The sequence below is a fragment of the Delphinus delphis genome, chromosome 10 (genome assembly GCF_949987515.2).
Source record: "Delphinus delphis chromosome 10, mDelDel1.2, whole genome shotgun sequence".
In the NCBI taxonomy this organism is placed as follows: domain Eukaryota; kingdom Metazoa; phylum Chordata; class Mammalia; order Artiodactyla; family Delphinidae; genus Delphinus; species Delphinus delphis.
The window spans coordinates 99,256,771-99,274,283 of NC_082692.2; the positions used below are offsets into that span (position 1 = coordinate 99,256,771).

Sequence of the window (17,513 nt, forward strand, 5' to 3'; positions counted from 1 at the left end):
GCCCCCAAATGACAAGTTTAGGCCCCACATTCGAAAGCCAACTCTTTTGTTGAGCCCCTCCCACATCTGATCGGTAGGACAAGTATGTCGAAAATGATCTGAGGTCTGACTGAGGTACGTAAGCTGTGCCTGAGGTAGTGGGTGGCCCTGAGGTTTTTCAAGGAACAATTCATGATGTAGATAGAGCACAGCTGTCTTTGATAAAAGCTTATCAAAGGATTTTCAGGGCATACCAACCAAACTGACATATTTTGTTTCTAAACAAAATATAAATAGAATAGTGATGCTGTTGAGTAACAACTAAACAAATCTAGCATTAGTCTTTAGTTGAAAATGATTTTTAAAAAAATTTTTTAATACCCTTGGCCTCAAAATCTCACTTGAGAAACTGATTTCACCTATCAACAATACCACATAAAGTTATTTTTTTATTCCCAAATATGCTATTGCCAAAAAAAGAAAACATGAGACCAAGTCTGACAAGAAACATAAAATTTAGTGATTGTTTCATTTTTGACAGGCTACTGTCTGACAGTCTTAGCAATCCTGCTACTTTACAAGAAAGCAAAGGCATGAAGAAGAATACCTACTCTTCCCCTCAAACAAAATCGTCTGGACCACGCCCTGGGAGAAGCATTCAGGCTGTTATTCTAGTCCAAAGCAATGAGAAATAAGAAGAATAAAGAACAAAGGAAGTATTTTAAGTGTATTCAGTTGTTAATAAAGATGAACTAGAAAGCAAACCAAACAGAACATACAATAAAGCCAAGAAAAGAAAAAGCAGTTTGAAAACACTAGCTTTGCGCATTTATATCTTCCTAAATACCTGCTTATTAAAATCCTGTGACTCCACCCTCTTATTTCTAAATAAAATCACTTAAAAGTCTTTCAGAGAGTTTGTAGTCCTCTATCACTATTATTTTCTTTGCCACATGAAAAAGAAACTACTCTTTATGTATCTTATTCACTAGCTCACTGAAATCCTATTCAAATCTAACATGGAAACAATCAGTTCAAATGTTAACATTTCTTCAGGAAGTTTCAGTTCTCCATTTGAATGATATACCAACCAGATTAATTAAGCTAGTCTCAAGATACAGTGAATAAGAAATTCAAAAAGTCCAGAGACCTGACAAAGTGCTGCAACATTCCTTATCAGGTCTGAAACCCAAAACTCTCTTGACACAACCATCAACCCCACCCAAATAACTGACACTCTTCACCACCCGCAAAGGACCCTATTACCTCAATCATCCTGCTGTCCACGGGCAAGGTGGTGCTGACCATGTGGACATTAGGTGTGGACGTCGACCTCTGCCACTGGGAGAGGGAACATTCAGAGGAGGGCCTGGGGGTGTTGAATGTGAAAACGTGGGGTGTGGAGTATCTGTGCTGGGAACTAGGTGAAAAGGAGAAAGAAAATTCCATGGTTGACACTCAGGCCTCTGTATTGGTAAAGTCTTTCGACTACCTATTTTCTGTTTCTTCTGTTTAGATGCCTTTGCATGCAAATTTTTAAAAAGTAAATAATATATGTGCTCAGAATTCATGTGAAAAGAAATGATACGTTATAAGTTTTCTTCTATTTAATAAATCACCTCTACAGGATACTCCGAATTTTTAGACCATCTCTGGGAAAGAACAGATTAGCATTTGTCAACCAATACTACCCCCTACTAAAGCTAAATGGAACTTGCCCAGGTTAATTTAGAGACTAAATTAGAAAACTTTAAGGAAGATTTTTTAATAGACGGTTAGATCTGCCAAGCATGTCTGCGAACAGGCCAGCATTTTATCCACTGTGCACTCTCCCCCCGTAAACAGCTCACAAAATCAATTAATGTGAATTCAGTTTTTAGGTTTCAATACCTAACCGTGAAATTTATCACTGGCCTCTTTTACCCAACGCCACTCTCCCACCAACCAAACTGGGAACACGCATTAAGTATAACATTTTCATTATCTGCTCCAAAGATTACTCGGGAGTTTTGTTTAGATTCAAGTAGCACCATGCATAGATTCAAGAGATAAAAGACTTTTTTTCTAAGAGAAATTGCTCTATCCCAATTGCCTTTCCAGGCAATTCAACATTAATGCCTTCAGAGGCCTGGTTTCTTCTACCTAAATCTTCAGAAGCAAGTACAGTTTTTCGGTCAGGTTTGCTTTTCAAATTATCAAGAAAAATAAAAGTCATATACAAATATATCCAGATATCACTTCGGTACAAATTCCTTGTTCTGAGATATACTGTCTTTAACAATTTCCATGAGTCTTACAAAGGCTAGTAAATATTATATGATTATATATAAATTAAAGTCAGATATTTTGGACAAAGATGTAGATTTATTTTAGGTTCCAAATTCATGTGTAACAGTAAGGCATGTGCACTCAACAAAACTCTGATTTTAAAGCTGGAAAACAGAGTAAAGACAAATTATGTGCAAACTCACAGGCACATTAAAACAGATATTTATATTAAAAATCTAATTAGATTCTTTTCAAGATAGCAGTTTATTCAATGTTGGGTTGGCCAAAAAGTTCGTTCAGGTTTTGCCATAAGATGTTATGGAAAACCTCGAACGAACTTTTTGGCCAATCCAATACCATGGTTTTAGCAATGCAAGGCCATAATAAGCACTTCAAAGTTGAGGGTTTTATTCTTACCGAACCATTGTATATCGTTTTGGGATGCTTTCCCTGAGGCTCATTGCATACTGAGGAAGGCAAAATCTCAAACTCTTTAAAATGTAATGAGATACAAGGGACATGCTAGGATAACAGAATAAAATGTAGTCAGAGTCACTTTCCAGAGTTTAAGAACTAGAGGACCACAGAGAAAAAGTTCTGTTTTGCTCTAACGCCAATGCTGAGTTCCACAGAAGCAGCAAAGGGTTTACACAGAGAAAGGAGGGAACGCAAGGGAACTCTTGTATTCATGCTTTCAATCCCACCTGCCCCAATAAAACTTTCCAAAAGAAAAGCAGTAGGTAAAAAAAAATACCTAACAGGCATCCGGGAGACAGACTCTCGCATCCGACGCATTGTCAAAGAAGGCAGTACTGGGACCCCACTATCACCAACAGTGTAATTTGGGAACAGCCTAAATGAAATCAGAGGAAGACTGGTTTATAGACTTGCAGTAGTAATTTTACAGTCAGTCTGCCTGGCCTTGCAAACTCACAGCTACTCAAACTCAACTTTTCCTAGTCACATTTTACTGGACCATTTCAGGCTACCCGCCAGGGTAAGGGGGTACCTAAGTGACTGGGTTTGAACGACTACAGAATGTGAACAATCTTGACCGGCCAATGAGCACAGAGTCTCTAGTGTGCATTTCTAGGGAATACTGGCCAAATGTCCAGCCATATCAAAATAATGTGTTCTTTTAAGCTAGAGTAGGGCAATTCATAACCTATATCACGTAGAGCTTTTCAGAAACATTCTGTCTTGGAAACGCACAAATGAAAAGACAGAAATATGAAGGATAGATCACCTTCAGCATCAAAAGTCATAAATAAGAGGAAAAGTGATATTAACATTAACTGGGCATCTTCCCTCCATGAGATGAGCACTTGGTGCCCGGTAAGTTCACATGTTATCTCAGTTAAGCCTCAAAAGAACACTGCAGGGCTTCCCTGGTGGCGCAGTGGTTGAGAGTCCGCCTGCCGATGCAGGGGACGTGGGTTCATGCCCCGGTCCGGGAGGATCCCACATGCCACGGAGCAGCTGGGCCCGTGAGCCATGGCCGCTGAGCCTGCGCGTCCGGAGCCTGTGCTCCGCAACGGAAGTCTACAACAGTGAGAGGCCCGCGTACCGCAAAAAAAAAAAAAAAAAAAAAAAAAGAACACTGCAACCATGGTAATACCCCCGTTTTTCAGATGAGTGAGCTGAGGCTCAGAGGGGATTACAGATAGTTAATGACAACATTGAGATTTTGACCAATGTCTGCTGGACTCCAAAGTTTGTGCTGTTTATGCTACCCAAGCTCTCTTTGCAAAAGCAACACATGACTACCACGTAAGCAAAAAAGATGTTCCCATGGTAGTTTAATGATAACATTCCCTTAGTTTTTCTGGTACCTTCAAAATAGGATAAAAGTTCACCTTTGACTTTTCATATCCCTGTTAATAGTTTTTAAGAGGTTCTTTGGAATATGTAACTTTTAATTTAAACCTTTAAAAAAAACCAGTTTGTCTATATGGAATATATTTTAGTAACTGGTTTGTCTCCTGAGGGATACATGTGTTTTTTTAAGGTTTACTGTAATATCATTTTAAGACTAATGTTTTCCCTAGTTTGAGGTGAAGAAAACAGCACCAACCACACTTTCTGCTCCTTCTCGATGTCAGAGGTCTGTTCAGTGTTATTTAAGAGTAGACAGAGTACTGTCTACTAGCAACCTAGTAAAAACAATCTGGGGTGGGGGGGGGCGGTTCATATCCCTCTGCTCTTTACCTTACTGAAGCACAGTATATCAATCTCTGTTTGACAGGTAATACTCCTACCAGCTCATTTCAGAGTGTTATATACCACCTTAAAACTTGCTAGTTAAAAAAAAAAAAAACTTGCTAGTTTCAGAACTGTCATGTTTCTAAAGTAGATCGTTTCTAGATCATGATAATTCATTTAATAAGTCTAAAACCCAGACTTGTCAGTCAAATATACAGTATGCATCCTCAAAAGGGGTTTATATCTCCCTGCCCCCTTATATTCTTTGAAAAAAGAACAATGCCTTACAAGAGCTGTCTGATATTACTCCAGTCCACACACATAGTAGGTACTTTGGTGCTACAATGCTCGTGAAACTTGTAGCCACAAGTCTGACATCTAAACCCATTTAGCAGGAACTTCTGACAGATGTCACAGAAGGCAAGTTTCAGGAAGGTCTTCCGAGCCTGGAACAAGAACACAGGTGTAAATTATACTGAATAAAAAACAAAATAATTTCCTTCTTGACCCCCAAGAGGTTTTATTAGAATGGAGAATCACACTTCCAACATTTGTAAAATTCATACACAGAAATTAAAGTACATCTGTGATCTAATGACACCTAAATTCCTTTACTGTAAACAATGGCACAGCTTTAAACAATCCAACAACATATATACTTATTATCTCTGAGAAATTCCTACTGTGCCAGCCAAAGCATCCAGCATACCACAAAGAGAGAAGAGATCTGCAACTTACAAAGTTGTGTGTTGTGAGTGGAACATGATCCAGGAAATCTACTTGAAGTTCCTCTCCAATCAACGAGGCAGCATCAGTATTCCAATCTAAACGTGTTTTTTTACTAAAGAGGATTTTAAAAAACATAATATGAAAGGGAAATACTTAAATTAGGTGCAAGAGTTGAATACCAGTAATAACAACAGCTACCATTTAGCTCATGCTACATAAACATAAAACTTAACTTAAATCCCATACAACACTGACATTTAATTCATACAACAAACCTATAAGGACTTCCCTGGTGGCGCAATGGATAAGACTCCGTGCTCCCAATGCAGGGGGCCTGGGTTTGATCCCTGCTCAGGGAACTAGATCCCACATGCATGCTGCAACTAAGGAGCCCGCCTGCCACAACTAAGACCCAGTACACCCAAATAAATATGAAAAAACAAAAAACCTATGAAGTGGACATTATTATCCCCATCTTAGAAATGAGAGAAATGGGGCTCTAAGAAGGTAACTTGCTCAAGGCCACACACAGAGTATAAGGGCCTATCTGGAATCCAGGTCAGTCAGACTCCAAAGCTTGTACTATTAGAATAAAGTTTTTTTTAAACAATGAAATAAAACAATCTCATGATAAAGGAAATATGCAATAAACTTGACTTTGTAACATTAAAATCCTATAAAAATCCTAAAATCCTACAAAATGGGTTACAAATATTGCTACAGTAGCAAAATTTAATCACTAGCCTACTTCAATCTAGAAAATACATAAATAGAAAGGAATCACAAATCAAATGCACTTTTCTATGAAGATTGGGCTCAAATCTGTAGAACTGTCTGCAGAGTCTATACATATAAATTGATGAAAGACTCAACTGTCTTAAAATTTACTCTGAAACCACTCTTACTGTGCCTAAACAAGACAGAAAAATAGGTACATTTAAGTAAAAATTAATTCCCAGTTCCTTCCTCATGTCTTATCTAGTTTATCTGGCCCATTTCCTGAAGGAAGAATATTCTCAGGTAGGGAGAGAACACCACATATACAGCACCATTCTAACCTCTCCCTTCACCTTCGAGAAGCCTATTAGAGCCATCTTTCTCATTATATGGCAGGAAATAATCCATCCCTTAATATACTTCCCTATACAAGCTGTGGGAAACACAACATTACTCCAAAGTCCTGTTTTGCCCTAATGAAGAGGGAGAGGGTCAGTCCTGTTTCCTGATCAGTCTTGAGGTGCCATCCATCCAAAAGAGAACCTAGGGTAGCTTCAAACAAATACAGCGTGGACAAGAGTGGCTCAAGCCCCTCACTGTCTCAGAGTCTCTCTAGTCTTTAGGGAGCGCCAGGCACTGGCTTGGGGACCAACTTGGGACTGTACCCACATAAAACTGGCATCTGCTTCAAAGATTTTGCACTTCAGCAAAAAGCCCCTAAGCTGAGAGGAATAACATAAACAGATGAATTTATGCTCACCCTTTTTGTTGCAGCAAAAATAGAAATGAAACTTTTCTGATAAACAAGGAAAATAAACAATGAACAGGCTGGGAAAACAGCATAAACAGGACTGAAAGAGTTAAGCAATCTTGGTTATTCTTTAGCTGTTACTACTAACAAACACTTGTAGCTAGACTTGTCCTTCACAAAGCTAAACAAAGCTAATTACTCTCTGATTCCATATAAATTGTTCCCTGCACCTGGCATTTATTCTGGCTGCATTCTCTTGTAGCAAATCACCCCTTGTAGATGTTTACATTCATAAAGTAGGTCACCTGGCTGATAACCCAGAGATAAATGGACCCAATTACCAGACTGCCTGATGCCAACGGTGACTGTTTTAAAATACTGCAAGAAGAATACAAGACCTTCACCACTTTCACCCTTATCACTTACCCTGGACTGCTAGTTCCACCTGTAACACCCCCTGTAATTCCCCAGGACAGGGGGACACAGTTCTTGAGGCGCTAGCCTGCTGTGTCTTCCCTTTGCCTGGCAAAGAAAATAAAAAGCTTCTCTATTTCTTATCTTCCAAATCTCTGTCTCCGTATTTTTATTCAGCATCAGTGAACAGGGAGCCAAATTCTGGCAACATTTTGAGTACTCATTACCTAGGCTAGTCTCTCAAACTAGGGAGCCCCTTGAAATATAAAAGATGTAAGCTAAAGATCAATAACAGAACTAGCACTTTGCAAGAAGAACGTAAAATTAAGGTTGTTATCCCAGATTTGGGGGGAAACAGTAACAGGTAACAGTCACAGATGGCTCTGATGCTACGGGGTATTACTCCTAGACTTTGAGGCGATGCCTCTATCTTGCTCCCACCATTAGGAATAGGATGAACTACACTGATCCTCCTTGAAGCAGAAATTCCCCTGCATCTTTTAGCCCTGTATCTGTCAAACTGCTGGGATTCAGTAAATATTAACTGAATAAAAATGAGTGAATTATAAAAGTTAATCTCTTAAAGACAGTATTCTTTAACTATAAATAATAATGAAACACTTTCTGAGTACCCACGCTGTTAACTGCATTATAGCAAACACAAAATTCTTGCTCTCGAGAAACATACCATCTGACATTACTGTTTCCTTCTACGGAAACACTACCCAACAACTAACATGTACTTTATATTCCAATGCAATGTTCAAGCAAAATTTTCAAGTTCTTGGTATCTTATTTTTCTGAATTGTCTCTTTATAAACAAGGGTATTCAAATATTCACTATTCTATAGGAAGCGAGTACAATTTTTTTTTATGGAAACACTTATTATTTGAAGCTAGGAAATCCTTACTAGTATGAAGGAAGAGCTGGCTGACTTTTGAGTTCTTACCCCTTGTGTTCGTGGAGAAATCTGAAAACTGCACAGCACTCTGGTTGCAGGCCCCTCACCTTGAGAGCTTTCATAAGGCAGGCATGCAAGCTCATTCCATTCCGCACATTGACCTACAAACAAAGGATCACCTTTAGAACCAACAAAGGCTGCACAAGCACATCCCTTGGAAAGGTGAATACAGAAATAAATCCACCAGTCTGTAAGGGTATATGTAGAAGATTTTATGACAGCATTGCTTGTACAGTTGATCCTTCAACAACATGGCTCTCAACTGCACAGGTCCACTTACACGTGGAATTTTTTCAATAGGAAATACTACAGTACTACATGATTTGTGGTTTGTTGAATCCGAGGATATGGAACAGCAGACACAGAGCACATATACCAAGGGATGACTGTAAGTTACACTCGGATTTTCAAGTGCACACGGGGATGGCGCCCGTAACCCCCTTAGTTGTTCAAGGGTCAACAATAATGGCAAACACACACACTTCCTGAGGAAGCACCCAGAATGTCCAGCAATAGGTAAGTGCTTGAATAAAGTACAGAACATCTGTATGTGTCACACGGTGCTGCTAATATATTACTTATAATGACTCGTCAGAGGGTGTTCATATTAACCGGGGGAAAATATTTTTCAGAATAATACAAAGAGTAAGATTATTTAAAGGGTGGGGAACCTATATATGTTTATATATGTTATATGAGTGTGAAAAGATACTCAGCTGTTACCCCTAAGAGAAAGTGGTTGGGAGAGAGAAATGATCAACTTTCCCTTTCTACATCTCTAATTTGTTTGACTCAATGAAATGTTCATGCAAGCATAAACATCCACCAGAAAGGAAAATAAGCCAACCCAATCTATAAACAAACATGAGTTCTTCTGATCAAAACTTTGTATTTCAACCTATTTTAAACAAAATGGTTGATATTCCTAACAAAAATTCCATCTCACATGCACTTCACACTAGGGAGGGCAAGCAGGAAGTGGAGGAAATAAAGCCTCTGCCCTGCTGTCAGGACAAACATCACTGCTAGTTTAAATAAATCTGCACACCCATTCCAGACAGCCTTAGCAGTATACGCCCCTTCACATCCCCCTGTACCCAATCCTCAAAAACTCAGCAGGCACTCAGAAGCCTAACAGAGGGACTTCCCTGGTGGTCCAGTGGAAAAGAATCCGCCTTCCAATGCAGGGGACGTGGGTTTGATCCCCGGTCAGGTAACTAGGATCCCACATGCCGCGGGGCAACTAAGCCCGCGCACCGCAACTACTGAGCTCATGCACCTCAACTAGAGAGCCTGCGTGCTGCAAACTACAGAGCCCACGGGCTCTGGAAGCCACGCGTCCTGGAGCCTGTGCGCCACAACTAGAGAAAACACTGCACCCCACAACTAGAGAGACAAGCCTGCGTGCCGCAACGAAGAGCCCACACACTGCAACGAAAGATCCTGCATGCCTTAGGACTTCCCTGGTGGTGCAGTGGTTAAGAATCCACGTGCCAATGCAGGGGACACAGGATCGATCCCTGGTCCAGGAAGATCCCACATGCCGCAGAGCAACTAAGCCCACGAGGCACAACTACTGAGCCGGAGTGCCTAGAGCCCGTGCTCCACAACGAGAGAAGCCACCGTAACGAGAAGCCCACACACTGCGACGAAGGGTAGCCCCCGCTCGCCACAACTAGAGAAAGCCCGCATGCGGCAACAAAGACCCAACGCAGCCACAAATAATTAATTAAAAAATAAAAAACATAAAAAGATCCTGCATGCCTCAGTGAAGATCCCACATGCCACAACTAAGACCCGATGCAGCCAAAAATAAACTAACTAAATAAATAAATCTTAAAAAAAAAAAAAAGCCTAACATAAAGTGTGAGTGCCAGGGTGCTAATAATGGCAACTATATAAAAATTTCACCGAAGCTCTTAAGCATTTCAATAAAAGCCCTATACATTTTGTTTTTAAAGCCAATAAAGTTAATCAAAAGTAAGGCAACTAGACAGTATGGGCTGTAGAGAGAGCAGAATGTAGATTAGCAGTGCTTGCAAACTGCTCAAAGTAGAGTCCTTCCACTGGGTGAAAGTGTGACAGCTGACAGTGGCCAACCCAGCCCCTTCCCAGACGGAGGTGAGTGATGTGTGTACTTATTTTAAAGGTTTAAAATATTTTTAAATATGCATTTACAGTGTTTCACAAGTTTATTTTAAAGGTTTCTTGAAGCAGTGATACCCTTAGAAATATCCCACTAACTTCCAGCTTCCAGACACAAAACAACAAAGTAAAGGGAGAGAGAATGATCTGAACTATGAATACACCGAAAATAAGGACAATGAAAAGTAAATCAACACACACATTAATAGAATCATGACCTGTATCAAATACTGTGCAGTAGTACTTTGAAAACCGTAAAGTGATATCTGTGCTATTTAATCTTCATTAAAAGTCACAGCTCCAAGAGCTAAACAGTTCTTCAAATATCTTCTAATCCAGTGGGGTTCCCAAATGTGGCTGATATTACAATCATCTGAGGAGCCTGTGAAAATATTTTCCTGGCCTGCTCCCTCTAACACATCCATCTGATTCAGTCATCTTGAATGAAGCTCAGGAATCTGTATTTTAAACTGCTTCTCGGATGATTCCAGTGGTAATTAATGGGCCTCAGTTATGATCCAAGCACTCATCCAATAATAATTAACAGCAGCAGTTAGTCAAAGAGACATGTTTACAAAACAAATGACAAGAAAAATTCAAAAAACAAGCAACTACTAATTATTCTAAAATTATTTAAATCAGACGTAGATCCTCTCTATCACTCTTCTCTCTACACCTCCCCATGGACACAGGTTGTAATCAGCTAAATCTGACTAATCTCTGGAGCCCACTAAGTGATTATGATAGTCATTCTGGGCTCCAGCAGTGAAGCAACCTGGGGATGATTAGAAACAGCTGACTGGCCATGCTGGCCAGCAAATGACTCCTTCCTCCTTCAATGCTCCCCTGAAGCTGGGTGCCTAGTGAAAGAAGGTGGTTCTTCCAGAGACACACAGTCCACCTCTGGTCAAAGAAACAGAAGAAACTAACCTTCTCTGACAGAACTTTCTCAAAAGCTGTCAGAGAAGTCAAGCTTCCAAATCAGTCATCCCCAACCACCAGCTGTGCTCAAATGAAGGCTGTCAAGTACACACAAATGCCGGACTTCCCTGGTGACGCAGTGTTTAAGAATCCACCTGCCAATGCAGGGGACACGGGTTCGAGCCCTGGTCCAGGAAGATCCCACATGCGTGGAGCAACTAAGCCCGTGTGCCACAACTACTGAGCCTGCGCTCTAGAGCCCACGAGCCACAACTACTGAGCCCACACGCCATAACTACTGAAGCCCGCATGCTCTAGAACCCATGTGCCGCAACTACTGAGCCCGTGTGCTGCAACTACCGAAGCCCACGTGCCTAGAGCCCGTGCTGTGCAACGAGAAGCCCCCACTCGCCACAACTAGAGAAAGCCTATGCACAGCAACGAAGAACCAACACAGCCAAAAATAAAAATTTAAAAATTAAAAAAAAAGGATACACAGATATAGAAAACAGTCAGAAATAATCATAACTGCCATTTTACTTATGAACATGTAGTCAGCATGAGCCTCATTTCATAAAGGTCAGGAAACAGAGGCTAAAAATATTATGTAATTTGTTTAGATGATACAGCTTATAAAAGGCAATACAGGGATTTAAATTTGGGCCTTGTTGTCTTAAAGGCCCATACACTTAATTATTACGCCAAACTAAGTTTCCTACTCTTCCAGGCAAACTGGTAGATGGGGCTGGAGAAGATAGTGGCAGTAATGCCCAGAAGCAGCACCAGATGATCTTCAGCTTCCCATCACATTCAGACTTCCCACCTGGGCTCTCCACTTAAGGTAAGAAAGAAAATTATTGAGAAATAATGGGTAAAAATCACTTTGCAAATGAAAGACTACTGTTGAAAGATTAGGGGATTATTATTACTATTTTGCCAGCCATTAAACTTTCATTTGTAGGAAAGGGAACAAAAATAAATTTACTCACACTTTAAAATGCCTTTGAGCTAGCTTTGCCTTCAGTTCAAAATGTACCTAAATGTACAACACTATAACTGGAAGGCTCTTTAGGGTCACAAAAGTATAAAGGAAGTTTTAGTAAAGTGGAGAGAGTTGAACTGTTAGAAACAAGCTGAGAAAACTCTGGACTGTACTTGCCAACCTTGGAACCTTGCCTCGCCTAGGTACACAGAATAAACAAAATGCACTGCTTTTACACAAAAAACAGAGGGTGGGAAAGGAGGAGGTGTGGACGTTTTGAAGGAAGGTTTTCGCAAATGTCCCAGGCCAAGCAAAATCAGCACAACTTCACTTTTCAGTTTCAACCAGGTGTTTTTTTTCCCCCTCCCAGGATAGTAAGAAATTTTTTGAGCAGTAGTTTCTTAGAAAAGTTGAGATTTTGTGTCAGAAACTATGCAGGAATAACTGGCTAGTTCAGTGCCCTTGGAAAAGAGCTGTGATTTTTAAGCTACCTCCAGCTTTGCCACAAGTCCTAGGAAATTTACCAAAATAATTTTTTCTAGGTAATTTTATTTCCTTCAATATATCTGTAATACCGAAAAATTTTTAAATGAACAGTTTGCTTTAATATTCAGAACAAAACAATTTTTTAATCACCAGAAATGTCTAAGGGAATTTTTCAAAGAACCCTTTGAAATACATCCCCATAAGAATGTACTATTTTCACCTCACACTAGTGAGAATGGCCATCATCAAAAAATCTACAAACAATAAATGCTGGAGAGGGCGTGGAGAAAAGGGAACCCTCCTACACTGTTAGGGGGAGTATAAATTAGTACAGCCACTATGGAGATTACTTTAAAAACTAGAAATAGAGCTACCCTATGATCCAGCAATCCCACTCCTGGGCATATATCTGGAGAAAACCATAATTCAAAAAGATACATGCACCCCAATGTTCATTGCAGAACTACTTACAATAGTCAGGACATAAAAGCAACCTAAATGTCCAACAGCAGAGGAATGGATAAACAAGATGTGGTACATATATACAATGGAATATTACTCAGCCATAACAAAGAACGAAATAATGCCATTTGCCGCAACATTGATGGACCTAGAGATTATCACACTGAGTGAAGTCAGACAGAGAAAGATAAATATCATATGATATTGCTTATATGTGAAATCTAAAATAAGGGTACAGGGCTTCCCTGGTGGCGCAGTGGTTGAGAGTCCACCTGCTGATGCAGGAGACACGGGTTTGTGCCCCAGTCTGGGAAGATCCCACATGCCGCAGAGCGGCTGGGCCCGTAAGCCATGGCCGCTGAGCCTGCACGTTGGGAGCCTGTGCTCCACAACAGGAGAGGCCACAACAGTGAGAGGCCCGCATACCGCAAAAAATAAAAATAAAAAGGGTACAAATGTACTTACCTACAAACCAGAAATAGAGTTACAGATGTAGAAAACAAACTTATGGTTACCGGGGTAAGGTGGGGAGGAATAAATTGAGAGATTGGGATTGAAATATACACACTACTATATATAATATACACACTACTATATATAAAATTGGTAGCTAATAAGGAACTACTGTATAGCACAGGGAACTCTACTCAATACTCAGTAATGGCCTATCTGGGAAAAGAATCTAAAAAAAAGTGGATCTATGTATACGTACAACTGATTCACTTTGCTGTACGCCTGAAACAAACATAACATTGTAAATCAACTGTACTCCAATAAAAATAAAAAGGGCTTCCCTGGTGGCGCACTGGTTGAGAGTCCACCTGCTGATGCAGGGGACACGGGTTCATGCCCCAGTAAGGGAACATCCCACATGCCACGGAGCGGCTGGGCCCATGAGCCATGGCCGCTGAGCATGCACCTCCGGAGCCTGTGCTCCGCAACGGGAGAGGCCACAACAGTGAGAGGCCTGCGTACCACAAAAAAAAATAATAATAAATAAATAAGAGTGTACTATCTGTTTAGAGGAAATGTCAGTAAAGAAGACATTTCAGGCAAGACTAACAACAGAATGAAGGCCAAGAGCTGGGATAAAGCAAGGGGTGTGAAAAGAACACAAAGCAATAAAATCTGCGACTGGAAAGCCAATTAACAAAGACCCTAAGTGGAATCCTATCACACTGCTGGTGGGAATGTAAATTAGTGCACACACTATGGAAAAGAGTATGGAGGTTCCTTAAAAAACTAAAACTAGGGACTTCCCTGGTGGTGCAGTGGTTAAAGAATCCACCTGCCAATGCAGGGTACATGGGTTTGAGCCCTGGTCCAGGAAGATCCCACATGCTGCGGAGCAACTAAGCCCATACACCACAACTACTAAGCTCTAGAGCCCTTGAGCCAGAACTACTGAGCCCGCACGCCACAACTACTGAAGCTCGCGTGCCCTAGAGCCCATGCTCCACAACAGTAGCAGCAACTGCAATGACAAGACCACACACTGCAAATGAAGAGTAGCCCTCACTCACCACAACTAGAAAAACAAAGCCTGCATGCAGCAACAAAGACCCAACATGGCCAAAAATAAATAAATAAATAAATTTATTAAAAACAAAAACAAAACTAAAACTAGAGTTACCATATGATCCAGCAATCCCACTCCTGGGCATCTATCCAGAAAAGATGAAAACTCTAATTCGAAAAGATACATGCACCCCAGTTGACAGCAGCACTATTTACAATAGGCAAGACATGGAAACAACCCCAGTGCCCACCAATGGAATATTACTCAGCCATAAAAAAGAAATGAAATATTGCCACTGAAGAATACCATACTGAGATTTCCCTGGTGGTCCCGTGGTTAAGACACCGAGCTCCCAATGCAAGGGGCCCGGGTTCAATTCCTGGTCAGGGAACTAGACCCCGCATGTCGCCACTAAAGATCCCGTGTGCCACAACTAAGATCCAGCACAGCCAAATAAATAAATACTTAAAAAAAAAAAAAAAAAAGAATACCATACCAAGTGAAGTCAGACAGAAAAAAACAAATATTATATGATTATCACTTAAATGTGGAATCTAGAATACAGATGAATCTATACACAAAATCAAAATAGACTCACAGATACAGAAAACAAACTTACTGTTACCAAAGGGGAAAGGTGGGATAAATTAGGAGTACGGGATTAAAAGACACAAACTACTATACATAAAATAGATAAGCAACAAGGATTTACTGTATAACACAAAGAACTGTTCAGTATCTTGTAATAACCTATAATGGAAAAAATCTGAAATTTTATATATATATACACACATATATCGGAATCACTTTACATCTGAAACTAACACAATATCATAAATCAACTATACCTCAATTAAAAACAAAAAAACAGGTACAACTACAAAACACTAAAATAAAATTTTAAAATAAAGACTCAACGTGACAGTGAAGATTTTGCCTGCCTATAAGATGGGCAACATGATCCATAACGTTTTCTATAGGGTGATGGACAACTATATTGTCTGAGAGGAATGTTCACGTACCACTGTTCTTTGCTTGTTTGGCAAAAAAACACGGATAGTGTTGCTTGTCTTAGAAGGGTCCGTAAGTTTGCCATCATCTGATGCCCGACGCTGATAGCCAAACTGCTGAACTATTGTAGGGGAGATGCAGCTGGGGCCATCAAACACAGCGTCTTTGAATCCAAAACCATTGCTGATCGTCTTCCAGGCCCCCTGTATGTGCTCCATTGATGCAGCTTACACAATACTTAAACCTGGTAAAAATAAATAAATAAATAGACAAATAATTAGAATTCCTGAACAAAAGTAATTAACTCAATAATACAATATACAGAGTAATTGTGAAAACAGTAGTATGTGGGCTTTCTTGTAGGTGACATCTTCTGCTTAAATAAATTACTCAGAAAACTTCTATTTTAGTATATTTCCATAGAATATTTCATAGACAACTCAAAAATTAACAAAATGGGGATTACAGATCTAAAGACTCATCAAGGGTTATACCACCCGTTAAAAGCCAACCTGGAACTATAAGCCCAGGTCTCTTGACTTCTTATTCTAATATTGGGTGGGCCAAAAGGTTCGTTCGGTTTTTTCCATAAGATGGCTCTAGTAGCACTTGGTTGTCTTTAACTTCATTTGAAACAATTTTGTTAGATTGTATGTGACAGCTGTCATATCAGCGTGCATTTAAAACAAGACATCAGGGGCTTCCCTGGTGGCGCAGTGGTTGAGAGTCCGCCTGCCGATGTAGGGGACACAGGTTCGTGCCCCCGTCCGGGAAGATCCCACATGCCGTGGAGCGGCTGGGCCTGTGAGCCATGGCCACTGAGCCTGCGCGTCCGAAGCCTGTGCTCAGCAATGGGAGAGGCCACAACAGTGAGAGGCCCGCATATCGCAAAAAATAAATAAATAAAAATAAAAAAATAAAACAAGACATCAAAATTGGTGAAATTTTGTGTACCCATTTTAATATTGAAGATGGAAGGAAAAGAGCAACATTTTTGGCATATTATGCTTTATTATTTCAAAAAAGGTAAAAATGCAACTGAAATGCCAAAAAAAGATTTGTGCAGTATATGGAGAAGGTGCTGTGACTGATCAGACGTGTCAAAAGCGATTTGTGAAGTTTCGTGCTGGAGATTTCTCACTGGACGATGCTCCACAGTCGGGCAGACCAGTTGAAGTTGACAGTGATCAAATCGAGACAGTAATTGAGATCAACGTTATACCACATGGGAAATGGCCGACATACTCAAAATATCCAAATCAAGCACTGAAAATCATTTGCACCAGCTTGGTTATGTTCATCGATTTGATGTTTGGGTTCCACACAAGTTGAGCGAACAAAACCTTCTTGACCATATTTCCGCATGCAATTCTCTACTTAAACGTAATGAAAACGTTCCATTTTTTTTGTTGTTGTTGTTTTTGTTTTTTGCGGTACGCGGGCCGCCGTGGCCTCTCCCACTGCAGAGCACAGGCTCCAGACGTGCAGGCTCATTGGTCATGGCTCACGGCCCCAGCCGCTCCGCGGCACGTGGGATCCTCCCGGACCGGGGCACGAACTCGTGTCCCCTGCATCAGCAGGTGGACTCCCAACCACTGCGCCACCAGGGAAGTCCAAACGTTCCGTTTTTAAAACAAATTGCGACAGGCAATGAAAAGTGGATACTGTACAATAACGCAGAAGAGATTGTGGGGCAAGCGAAATGAACCACCACCAACCACACCAAAGGCTGGTCTTCATCCAAAGAAGGTGATGTTGTGTATATGGTGGGATTGGAAGGGAGTTCTCTATTATGAGCTCCTTCTGGAAAACCAAACGATTAATTCCAACAAGTACTGCTCCCAATTAGACCAACTGAAACCAGCACTCGACAAAAAGCGTCCAGAATTAGTCAACAGAAAACGCATAATCTTCCATCAGGATAACGCAAGACTGCATGTTTCTTTGATGACCAGGCAAAAACTG

At 40.5% G+C, this 17,513-nt stretch overlaps 1 protein-coding gene across 1 annotated transcript in view; it reads right to left on the reverse strand.

Moving 5' to 3' along the window:
• The window catches only part of RAF1 (Raf-1 proto-oncogene, serine/threonine kinase), a 72,715-nt gene that overhangs the window by 14,421 nt on the left and 40,781 nt on the right, over positions 1 to 17,513 (reverse strand). The window contains exons 2-7 of the mRNA XM_060023083.1: positions 15,560 to 15,792; positions 8,011 to 8,123; positions 5,188 to 5,290; positions 4,738 to 4,895; positions 3,002 to 3,100; positions 1,246 to 1,399 (exon numbers count right to left, since the gene is read on the reverse strand). Of these exons, the coding sequence (XP_059879066.1) occupies positions 1,246 to 1,399; positions 3,002 to 3,100; positions 4,738 to 4,895; positions 5,188 to 5,290; positions 8,011 to 8,123; positions 15,560 to 15,766 (834 nt within the window). The 5' untranslated portion in view covers positions 15,767 to 15,792. The remainder of the gene's footprint in view (positions 1 to 1,245; positions 1,400 to 3,001; positions 3,101 to 4,737; positions 4,896 to 5,187; positions 5,291 to 8,010; positions 8,124 to 15,559; positions 15,793 to 17,513) is intronic.